General features: G+C 41.1%; 2 protein-coding genes across 2 annotated transcripts in view; both read right to left on the reverse strand.

Annotated features, from left to right (window-relative positions):
• The window catches only part of LOC142214644 (Fc receptor-like protein 5), a 31262-nt gene extending 29369 nt beyond the window's left edge, over positions 1-1893 (reverse strand). The window contains exons 1-2 of the mRNA XM_075283583.1: positions 1788-1893; positions 514-615 (exon numbers count right to left, since the gene is read on the reverse strand). Of these exons, the coding sequence (XP_075139684.1) occupies positions 514-615; positions 1788-1893 (208 nt within the window). The remainder of the gene's footprint in view (positions 1-513; positions 616-1787) is intronic.
• Positions 1894-4840: 2947 nt separating this feature from the next.
• On the reverse strand, positions 4841-10352 carry LOC142214645 (Fc receptor-like protein 2). Its single transcript, XM_075283584.1, has 4 exons — positions 10121-10352; positions 9171-9434; positions 5094-5297; positions 4841-4998 (listed from the first exon to the last, which is right to left on the reverse strand). The coding sequence occupies exons 1-4, from the start codon at positions 10350-10352 to the stop codon at positions 4841-4843; spliced, it is 858 nt and encodes a 285-aa protein (XP_075139685.1).
• Between the last annotated feature and the right edge of the window lie 2224 nt (positions 10353-12576).

The following is a 12576-nucleotide window of genomic DNA, read 5'->3' on the forward strand; positions in this document are numbered from 1 at the left end:
TTTGTGGTAGGATCAGACATTACTGATAGATATGTGATAGGATGAGACCTTACTGATAGATATGTGGTAGGATCAGACATTACTGATAGATTTGTGGTAGGATCAGACATTACTGATATGTGGTAGGATCAGACATTACTGATAGATATGTGGTAGGATCAGACATTACTGATAGATATGTGGTAGGATCAGACATTACTGATAGATATGTGGTAGGATCAGACATTACTGATAGATATGTGGTAGGATCAGACATTACTGATAGATATGTGGTAGGATCAGACATTACTGATAGATATGTGGTAGGATCAGACATTATTGATAGATATGTGGTAGGATCAGACATTACTGATAGATATGTGATAGGATTAGACATCACTGATAGATATGTGGTAGGATCAGACATTACTGATAGATATGTGGTAGGATCAGACATTACTGATAGATATGTGGTAGGATCAGACAGTACCGATAGATATTTGGTAGGATCAGACATTACTGATTGATATGGACCATGGTTTTCGTATTTTTCGATATTGGGTATAATTTTGACTTCTCTTTCCTGACTTTCGTTCTTACTATTACTTGCAGTGAATATAACAAGGGGCGGTGAAGCTGAAAAGTGAGAAGATAATAATAGAAAACACTGATGGAAACTAGAAAAATAAACTTCCGAGAAAGGAAGATAAGTGAGCTAACAGAACTAAATTTATAGACAACAAAATTTTAAAAAATGAACAAAAATGTGAAATATTTAAAAGGAAAATCTATAACGAAATGATACAACAGAATAATAATTATATAATATATGATAACAGATATTTTCATGATAATAGAAATTCCTTGATCTCTGTGGGAATAGTCAGATATATCCTCAGTATAAGATCTACGTGTGACTACTATAGGGTTGGGGGTCAGCAGATCATGGTGGGTCATCTGTTGTCCTGTGGCCACTATATGGGATATGATGGCAGATGACGGCCCCTCCATATAATACACAGTGACGCCATATTTGCCGTTCTCCTCTTTAGGTCATTGAGGCGAGTCCTTTAATACCCTATGGAGATGGCGGCTTATATAGGACAACCATTTATAGTATAAGGACTCCACACACTTAGGGACTAATGTAACATATTACAAACAACCCACAACCTGGTAAAATTTATAGGACCACTAGAAAGTTCCAGATGAGCCAGGACCGAACAATTACCCACAATCCCTCCTGGCCAGGCGCCACTATAGGGTCACTGACAACCTATGATAGATAGTGGAGGATTTACTTACAGATGAGGGTGAGGAGGGTCAGGACGGCCATGGTGCTCTGCTCTGTGCCCCGCAGCTCTCTATGTAGATCTCTGTGGGTTTCACTTCTCACTTCCTCTAATTGTTATATCATTTATTTGAAGGGGGAGGAGGGATTTTAGGCTTTCAATATTACACAGAGCACCACAGCAAAAAATTTGAAAATGGGGAGTGACAACTAGAAGCCGGTGGTATTAGGGAAATGTATATTGAGATCCCATATCTAGTATCTGCTCAATAATACTAACACAACCCTTTTATGTAGGTGAGAAATGGAGGAAGTAAAACCAATTTTGTGCTTGTTATTCTCCCTATAACCAGTCTTGGATCCCATTACAAGTGTCTTGAAGACAACCTAGGTATACGACATCTACAGAGGTAGAGAGGATAAGACCAACGGTATAGTAAATATGTGGCCATAGAAGACATTGGCACCACTTATATAGACATTCCCCCACACTTTCCTCCATCTCCTTATGCCGTACTTCTTATATATAGACAGATAAACTTCCACGTCCGAGAACAGTCCACAAAAAGAAAAGATGCCCCTGGAGGACTCACAATGAAGGTCATCTCATCGCCAACCACCATCGTATCTGAGATCAGTATTAGCTGATGCTCTGACTACAAGGAGGAGATACTGTAAGTCACAAATAAAGTTTTTTTTTCCAGGTTTTCAGCACTAGGAAATTATGACCCAGACCTGAAAATATTCTTATATCCTAAGTCCGTCTTCTCTATGTGGCTCCTCTACAATCTGGCAGACATTGGCCTTACCTGAGACTCTTCCCCACAGCCCTGAATGTTAAAGTGACCTCCAGTTATAAAACCACTTGTCATAAATGAATAGTCCAGATGATTATAAGAAACTTTGTAATATATCTTATTAAAGAAATCCGCCTCCTTCTCCACTTCTTATGCTCCCCTCCCATCTCCATAGACTTCTATGTAAAAGCTAAGTCAGCCTAATAAATGGAGAAGGAAACAGATTTCTGTAATAAGATATGTTACAAAGTTTCTTGTATTTGCCTGTCTTATTCAGTTATGACAAGTTATTTCATATTTGGAGGTCACATTAAGAAACAGAGGTTATCGGAAGGTACAATGGGGCTAACATGGGTGTTGCTGGGTCGCTCCCCGTGTGGGTGCTGCATTGTGGTGGTCCTTGTGTAGTGCTGCACCCTGTACATAAGGGAGCCGCTATATGGAGGTCGCTGTGACGTGCTATACACCTTCATCAATATATACACTAAGAACCTTGTTTTCATTTCTGTAGCTGAGAAGCATTAGATAAATGTATAAGATCAGGATGTACTGTCCATGTCTGGTTGTCTTTTCTCCAAAATGTGGAATATCTTTAAGTGTAATTGACCAAAGCAAAAATTTGGCAAAACTATAAAAAAATTTTTTTTAATAATATAGATGTTAATCCAAGTATGTTCCCACACAATGGATCATCTTAGGGAGAGTTCATGGGTGGTACTGACATTACACCCTCCCATGAGGTCTCTGGAGCTCGGCTTCTTATATTCTGTATAACATACAGATTTATTTTGAGGCACAGAAAATGAGTCCATTAAGATAAGATAAGATAATCCTTTAATAGCCCCACAATGGGGAAATTTCAGTGATACAGTTTCATAGATGGTACAGTACTATATAACAAGAGAGAAACACATACAAGCTTATGGCAGATAGAGAAATCCTAGGAATCATAGCAACTAAAAAGGAAAGAAACACAGACACACTGCAGGATCATTTAGTTCTTTGTGTGAAGTGATGTTAATAATACAGCCTACTGCGGTTGTAGGACATGAGGAGGGGGGGGGGTCACAGCATGTAGATATAACAGGCAGAAACGGTTTTTTGCAGAGGTGGGGGACATATGCAGCTATCACGATAACATGTGGTAGTTCTTTGGTAGGTGGTGAGATCTCCTGCTCACAGCTGATAGTTTGGTATCTTGTATCAGCACTATTGTCCATTAACCACAAAAAATGCCCCAAATGTCCTTCATCACAAGCCCTCCTCCTCCTTTCTTCTCACCACTGTGTTCTACTGCCCAGAGAGGTCTGAAGCCATCCAGGTAGACAGGGTGCTGCTCTCTTGCCAAGCTTCCATAAACTCATGGGGTAGGTTGGTGATGGTAGGTTCCCAGGCTGTAGCAGAGTCCCACATGTCCACAGTAATAGAAAGAAATACCAGTCAGCTGTAGGTATCTTCACACATCAGCAATAGACGCCAAAAATAATCTCCTTGAGAGAAGAAGTCCATACATCCATGCAGGTTTCTCCTCCATGCTTCATGGTGAAACATCCTGTCCTTAGCTCCTGGGGGGATGGTAACAGGCACATGTGCAAACAGGAAAACTCCAGCTGATTCAGGTCTTGAGTCTTGCCCATGCTTAACAATAGAAACAAAAGGAAAAATATACTCCATGGGGTCTTCCATTCGATTTATAGTTGCTAATTCATAGTGCTAGTCTGCTTGGTTAGAGGAATCTTGAAGATACAGACAAAAAAGAGTGAAAAAGGAAGATAAAGGTTGCTCTCAACTTGGAGCTCTGCTTTGAGGCAGCCACTCAAGGCGGCGCCATGATACGATACCATGATAAACATTTATATAAATGCCCAAACGGGTAGATTAAGGGCACCAGGACCCCGGGCTCTTCAGAAAGCACAGACCCCTCCCCCAAATGACACCAAAGCTCCCTGTGACATAATGATGTCCGATATCGATCTCCACACAATATAATGTCCCATAGTGGCCTCCACAAAGTGTAATGTCCCATAGTGGCCTCCACACAATATAATGTCCCAATATGACCTCCACAAAGGGTAATGACCCATAATGGCCTCCACAAAGTGTAATGGCCCATAATGGCCTCCAAACAGTATAATGTCCCACAGTGGCTTCTGCACAGTATAATGTCCCATAGTGGCTTCCGCACAGTATAATGTTCCAAAGTGTCCTCCACACAGTATTATGTCCCATAGTGGCCTCCACACAGTATAATGTCCCCTAGTGGCCTCTACAAAGTGTAATGGCCCATAATGGCCTCCAAACAGTATAATGTTGCAAAGTGTTCTCCACACAGTATAATGTCCCATAGTGGCCTCCACACAGTATAATGTTCCAAAGTGTCCTCCACACAGTATAATGTTCCATAGTGGCCTCCACATAGTATAATGTCCCATAGAGGCCGCCACACAGTATAATGTCCCATAGTGGCCTCCACACAGTATAATGTCCCATAGAGGCCGCCACACAGTATAATGTCCCATAGTGGCCTCCACACAGTATAATGTTCCATAGTGGCCTCCACATAGTATATGTCTCATACTGTAGTGGCCTCCACATAGTATAATGTCCCATAAAGGCCGCCACACAGTATAATGTTCCATAGTGGCCCCTCCAAATAATAAAATGTGAGTTTGAGGTGGAGAGAGTCTCTTTTATGAGCGGACACCATTGTCCAACCATCCTGACTTGATGTGGGTACAGACATGTTTTGTGATATCGGACATCAGTCAGCTTCTCATGTCCAGGCTTTAGACGACTCTTCTAATCCAATGTGACATCTTTGGCCAATCTTGGAATTTTCAGTCTTGAAATGATAAATCAGTATAGAGAGAGTAGCAAGAAATATGGCGGCAGAGAGGGCCAGGCGGATGTGATTCTCAAGGCGGTGATTTCCTATGGGAAAAAGAAAATTTATTACAATTATATCTGACTTATTAATTTATGTAATTGATTATAAAAATAAATCTGAAGATAAAAAAGTCCAGGACCATCCATGGTCACTGATGTAATGGTCATTGGTAGCTCTGCTGCCTCCTTTTGGTGAATGGTGACATTACCTAACAATGTGTGACTGTGATAGAACTGGTAGTATATAGGGAGGGAGCCTTTAGTGGACTCACATCGGAGAACAATGTCATCTCCCATGACCACCTTGTTTGGTGAGAGCATCAGGTGAGGTTTATTTACAGCAGCTGTGGATAAGGAATATATATCTTCAGTAATATATCAATAAAAATTGGGGAAAGCAGCTAATATAGACATAGAATCTATCTAGTATACAGTATATAATCCAGATCCTGCCATGATGGTTGACCATGATTTGGATATTGTGAGCGGGTTCAGACCTTTAGTAGATTTATTTATGAGTTAAGGGCTGACATTCTTATACAGGTTTCCCCTTTTGCTCAGCTTTAGCTCACAGACACCTTGGAATTTCTTGGAATTTTTATTTCAGTAAGTTGAACTTCGACCAAAGATGACTCGCCCAAAGCCATGTCCATGACCATCAGCATGTTTGAGGGTTAGGATGAGGTTCTTATGGTAAAATATTTCCCCCAAATATAACATGCAAAAAAATAAATAAATGGCCGACTCCTTCTCCAGGTAACTTTCTAGGTCATCTAGGTAGTATTGTACAGTACAGTATATGGCTACATTTAGATGGCCCCTGATATTCTTCTTGGAATGAAGTGGCTCCCACCCTGATACCCCCATGCCTACCATTTGTTCTGTGGTTCATTGATACTATGGTCATAAGCATGGACCCTAAGGCTGTTGACACAGTGATTGTTTTTTAGTGGATTCCACCCCCACATCAGCAGCAGACTCCTTCCTAATTCTGCTGATCATCTATCCCATCGTATTCATGAGACGCAGAGATCTGAACAGTATACTGGAATAATAAGTCTTCTGCTCAACCTTGCCACAGATTCATTTTCCACCTGAAGATTCATATTTACTTAAGACTGTAAGGGGAGTGAAATGCAGCTGTACCCCCTCTTCCAGAAACGTATCCTATGCAATCCTAATCTAAGATTCCGTTGCTATTGACCCTGTTATGTTGGCATGTAAAGATTGGGGTTAGCACCTAATAGAGTAATTGATAACTTGCAGGATATCATTAGGCCTAGCAAAAGGATGTAATCACAGATGGGTATACCGATTCATTTTCAACCCAAATATGTCACATAAACACGCCAAACGTCATGTTCTCATGTCACCATTGAGGCCAATCAGAGGCCCGATTGGTGACCCCCAGGCACATGATGTCACTAAGAAGGTGGAGAGAGAGCACCAGATGCGGCAAGGAGGCATAAATAGGTAATGGAAGGGGAGTATGAATGTTTCTTTATTTTTTTACACCTCCCCTGGGCCTCCACTTATTATACTCTGTGGTCTGAAGAGAACCCAGACAATAATAATGTCTTTAACATAATTTCAACTGTTTTTAGAGAGCTAGAAGTTGGATATATAGGTTCCTAGGAGCCCTAAGAGTGATCTACACTATGTTTTATAGATTGGTTCCTAGGAGTCCTGACAGTGTTATAGACTATGTTTTATAGATAGGTTCCTAGGAGTCCTAAGAGTATTCTACACTATGTTTTATAGATAGGTTCCTAGGAGCCCTAAGAGTATTCTATACTATGTATTATAGATAGGTTCCTAGAAGTCCTAAGAGTATTCTACACTATGTATTATAGATAGGTTCCTAGAAGTCCTAAGAGTATTCTACACTATGTTTTATAGATATGTTCCTAGGAGTCCTGACAGTATTCTACACTATGTTTTATAGATAGGTTCCTAGGAGTCCTAAGAGTGTTCTACACTATGTTTTATAGATATGTTCCTAGGAGTCCTGACAGTGTTCTACACTATGTTTTATAGATAGGTTCCTAGGCGCCCTAAGAGTATTCTACACTATGTTTTATAGATAGGTTCCTAGGAGCCCTGACAGTGTTCTACACTATGTTTTATAGATAGGTTCCTAGAAGTCCTAAGAGTATTCTACACTATGTTTTATAGATAGGTTCCTAGAAGTCCTAAGAGTATTCTACACTATGTTTTATAGGTAGGTTCCTAGGAGCCCTGACAGTATTCTACACTATGTTTTATAGATAGGTTCGTAGGAGTCCTAAGAGTATTCTACACTATGTTTTATAGATAGGTTCCTAGGAGTCCTAAGAGTATTCTACACTATGTTTTATAGATAGGTTCCTAGGAGTCCTAAGAGTATTCTACACTATGTATTATAGATAGGTTCCTAGGATCCCTAAGAGTATTCTACACTATGTATTATAGATAGGTTCCTAGGATCCCTAAGAGTATTCTACACTATGTATTATAGATAGGTTCCTAGGAGCCCTAAGAGTATTCTATACTATGTTTTATAGATAGGTTCCTAGGATCCCTAAGAGTATTCTATACTATGTATTATAGATAGGTTCCTAGGAGCCCTAAGAGTATTCTACACTATGTTTTATAGATAGGTTCCTAGAAGTCCTAAGAGTATTCTACACTATGTATTATAGATAGGTTCCTAGGAGTCCTGACAGTGTTATAGACTATGTTTTATAGATAGGTTCCTAGGAGTCCTAAGAGTATTCTACACTATGTTTTATAGATAGGTTCCTAGGAGCCCTAAGAGTATTCTACACTATGTTTTATAGATAGGTTCCTAGGAGCCCTGACAGTGTTCTACACTATGTTTTATAGATAGGTTCCTAGAAGTCCTAAGAGTATTCTACACTATGTTTTATAGATAGGTTCCTAGAAGTCCTAAGAGTATTCTACACTATGTTTTATAGGTAGGTTCCTAGGAGCCCTGACAGTATTCTACACTATGTTTTATAGATAGGTTCGTAGGAGTCCTAAGAGTATTCTACACTATGTTTTATAGATAGGTTCCTAGGAGTCCTAAGAGTATTCTACACTATGTATTATAGATAGGTTCCTAGGATCCCTAAGAGTATTCTACACTATGTATTATAGATAGGTTCCTAGGATCCCTAAGAGTATTCTACACTATGTTTTATAGATAGGTTCCTAGGATCCCTAAGAGTATTCTATACTATGTATTATAGATAGGTTCCTAGGAGCCCTAAGAGTATTCTACACTATGTTTTATACATAGGTTCCTAGAAGTCCTAAGAGTATTCTACACTATGTATTATAGATAGGTTCCTAGAAGTCCTAAGAGTATTCTACACTATGTTTTATAGATGGGTTCCTAGAAGTCCTAAGAGTATTCTACACTATGTATTATAGATAGGTTCCTAGGAGTCCTAAGAGTATTCTACACTATGTATTATAGATAGGTTCCTAGAAGTCCTAAGAGTATTCTACACTATGTATTATAGATAGGTTCCTAGGAGTCCTAAGAGTATTCTACACTATGTATTATAGATAGGTTCCTAGAAGTCCTAAGAGTATTCTACACTATGTATTATAGATAGGTTCCTAGTAGCCCTAAGAGTATTCTACACTATGTTTTATAGATAGGTTCCTAGAAGTCCTAAGAGTATTCTACACTATGTTTTATAGATAGGTTCCTAGAAGTCCTAAGAGTATTCTACACTATGTTTTATAGATAGGTTCCTAGGAGCCCTGACAGTATTCTACACTATGTTTTATAGATAGGTTCCTAGGAGTCCTAAGAGTATTCTACACTATGTTATAAACCAGTTTACTGTGTGGTTCGTTTGTTCAACACAAAACGAAACTTGGAAGTTTGCCCATCTCTAGATATAATATAAAATACTTTTCATGGACACTTTTCTAGTGATATATAAAATGGGGCTAAGTGCCCTACAGGGAGTTCACCACCAAACTGGTGATGATGTAGCACCAGCCTCCTAAATCACCATTAGCTAGTGATAGGGTATAGTGACACTTGTGCATTGGTGTACTTCCCCAGGACTTATATAGAACCCAGATAGGGGTAAGCAAAACTATAATTCATAATAGCCCCACAGTGTATTGGTAGTGTTGTGCAGGGGCAGCCTGGATTACTAAGAAGACAAGTGGTGACTCTATTTCTGGCTTCTTGTACGGAGACTGATACTCACCATGTACCAGGACCTTTATCTCGCTGCTGTTCTTATAGATACCTCCGTATAATAGTGAACATTTGTAGTTTCCAGTGTCGTCTTCTGAGGCGCTAGGTATCACATACTCGTCATTGGAATCCTCATATTGTACAACTTGTGAGTCTTTGTAGAATGTAATTGGATTATATTTATAACTTAGGGTATGTCCACACTTTATGGTCACGTTGTCTCCTTCTTGAACCATTTCTGGATCAATTTGTAGCTCTGGTTTGCTGAATAACTCTAGAAAATATTTTAACACAATGAAAATGTGTTATATCTTGTACGAAAATATATCAAGAGTCTGCAGAAAGCCATAGTTGTACAGTACATCGGAGGTCAAGGAAAAGAGGGATGAGGAGGAAGCTAAGCTGGATTGGAGTCTAGAGAAACATGTCCCTGAAGTCACCAGCAGCTAGTGTATTACACACAGTATTGACACCAGCACCGACCATAACCAATGGCACTTCATCTCTTCATCTGTAGACCCCAGACTATGATAAATGGAGGCCGAGAGGATGTGCGAGAACATTATAAACACATACTCACCTTACCTCACCTCTCGTAGGATCTCTTGTGACATCCAGCAGTCCTTTGGCTCCTCTTCTGGTATCTTCCAACCTCTCGGGTGATATCAGGGGGCCAGTGGGACCTCTGATTCCTGTGATTGGACCTTACTGGGGCATGCCCCACGTGAACATGTGAACATTGGGTCTCAGTCTTATGAGGCCGTGAGCTCCCCCAGAGGTGAATCAAGGTAAGTATATGTTATGTTTCCTTGCCTCCCCTGGACCTCCACTTATTATACTCTGGGGTATAAAGAGACTCCAGTGTATAATACTGGCTTCTATCACCTGAAAATTTTAGAAAATTTGGGACAAACTGCATTGCATAACCTTACAGCTTCCTTATATATGTTACATACCAACCTGTTATACTGATATATGATGTGTCGCTCATCTTCATCACAGTGTCTGATGGAGTCCGCACCTCGCAGGTATAATTCCCAGAATCCTCCAGCTGAGCGGGCTGGACGGTGTATGTAGAAGATGATGTAGATGATGAGATATTCTGCACTATCTGCCCATTTCTGTAGAAGATAAACTGCAGCTCTGTGTCCTCTCTCAGGGGGTTACGTCTCGTGTCACACCTCAGGGTCATGCTATGTCCCTCTTTTAAGTTGGAGGACGCTGGTCCCACGCTTCGGATTTGCTCCAGGGGCCTTGTTCGCTCCACTCTCCTCCCTAAGGATTCCGCTCTTTTCCCAGTGCTGGGCAATCCTGCATTTCCACCTGGAATGTTTGACCGAGTTTTTCGTAATTGGCGCCGTCATGGGATTTTCCGTGCCTGTCACTTCCAGGACGCTGGGGGATGGACTACACTTCTGAATTCCCAGGCCCCTCCTGAGCTGCCCCCTTTGGACGCTTGGCGGGGGATGCAACTTCGTCACTTTTTACATTCTCTCCCTGCTCCTGCAGAGTTCCGCGTCGAACCTACCCCCTTGGAGAAGATTTTTGTTGGTGCTGGCCCCCTTCGCCACTCCCTCTCGCTCACTTACCGGATCCTGGTTGAACCTCCGGAGGACTTTGTTCCGCCGTTCTTGTTGAAATGGGAATCTGACTTATCCCTTTCCCTCTCTCAGGAACAGCGTAGGCGCATTTTTCGCCTTTCTCATACTGCTTCCATCAGCTCTCGCCACCAGGAGGCCAGCTACAAAATCTTGTCCCGATGGTATAGGGTTCCTACGAGACTCCATGCTATGTTTCCTCAGGTCTCCCCATTATGTTGGCGCTGTGGCGACGAGGAAGGCACGCTGCTACACATTTTTTGGTCCTGTCCTGCCCTTTCGTCCTTCTGGGAGGGGGTCAAGCGGATAACCCTCCAGCTTACTGAAACTTCTCACCATTTGGGCCCTGCCCTGTTCCTCCTTAATCATTGTGAGTCTTCTGTAAAGGTCTTTAAGCGTTCCCTACTTAGATTCCTGATCCTCGCTGCCCGGGCTTGTATCCCCCTTTTTTGGAAACGAGTGGATCCTCCTCCTCTCTCCCTCTGGATTTCGAAGGTCAACAAGATAATGCGCATGGAAAATCTCACGTCTTTCCTGCATGGCACGACTGAGGCGTACATCAAAACCTGGTTCTACTGGTTCAGGTTTCAACAGTCTGCAGAGTACCGGACGCTCCTGGGCTCTGACCCCTCCTCTGATTGATACTCTTGTTGTTCGTCTCAGGTATTTGACCAGTGGTTGCTCCCGAGCCCTTCCCAACTGGCTGTGGTATGGATGACCTGGCGAGCGCTCTCACTGGTTTCCTGACTGCTGACACTCACCCCTACCTACCCTTTCACCCCCCACATTTAGTCCTCTCCCCCACTCATCTGTCCCACTAACCCCTCCCTCCCCCCCCCCCTTTTTTTCCTTTTTCTTTTTTTTCTATGTTGCTTTCTTTGTCTTTAATTTTTTTTTTTTTTTTTTTTTTTTTTTTTTTTTTTTAATTTTATTCTTCTGATTGTATTTTGTGTTGCACTGTGTGCTTTTTCTGTTCGCAGGGCGGGTGTTCGCCTTGTAACTTGTAATTGTTTTTTCTTTTCTTATTGTTTAAAAAAATTTTCAATAAAAATTTGAGTTATAAAAAAAGTTGGAGGACGCTTTTATTTTTGGACTTGTAAAGAGATCTGAAACATTACAATGATCATCAGAACTTATTCTCAGGGCTGACCTTACCTTGGATGGTCCCTGTGCAGCCCAATGTACAACTACCCATATCATACAGTGGCTAAATACTAGTGCCGTGTAGTAAGGAGAGCAAATACTAAAACTATCATAATAAAGCCTAGGATGCCTAAATAGCCAGACTAGACAGTGCTGCCACCCCAACTCACTGCAAAAATAACATACTACACAGTACTCAGGTAACACCGCATGATAATACTACATACCTACATACAGGGACTCAGTAGCAGCTACAGGCAGGAAAGTAACTAATAAAGTCTTCTAATGAAAACAATATACTTTACAGGATTGTCACATTTAGAAAACCCAGTGACTTGTATTAATATGGCTATCTGCTCTTTGGGTCTTTGATTACAATGGGCACCATATAATCCTACATTACAATTGGGTGATGGCGGACATAATGTGATCCATGTATTGTCTGTGGATAATATGGTGTGCGAAAATAAGAAACTTTGTGATATATCTTATTTATAAAATCTATTTCCTTCTCCACTTATCAGTCTGCTCTCCTCCTCATCTTCACTCAGACTGTTTGTTTACATAGAGATCCATCTCTATTCTCCTCCCACATAGAAAGCTATGGAGAGGAGAGGGGGGAGGAGGATGTTAATTGATTTATTGCCTTATTCTGTGCACCGGCAGCTTCTTATC

This window comes from Leptodactylus fuscus, chromosome 7, assembly GCF_031893055.1.
Source record: "Leptodactylus fuscus isolate aLepFus1 chromosome 7, aLepFus1.hap2, whole genome shotgun sequence".
Classification (NCBI taxonomy): domain Eukaryota; kingdom Metazoa; phylum Chordata; class Amphibia; order Anura; family Leptodactylidae; genus Leptodactylus; species Leptodactylus fuscus.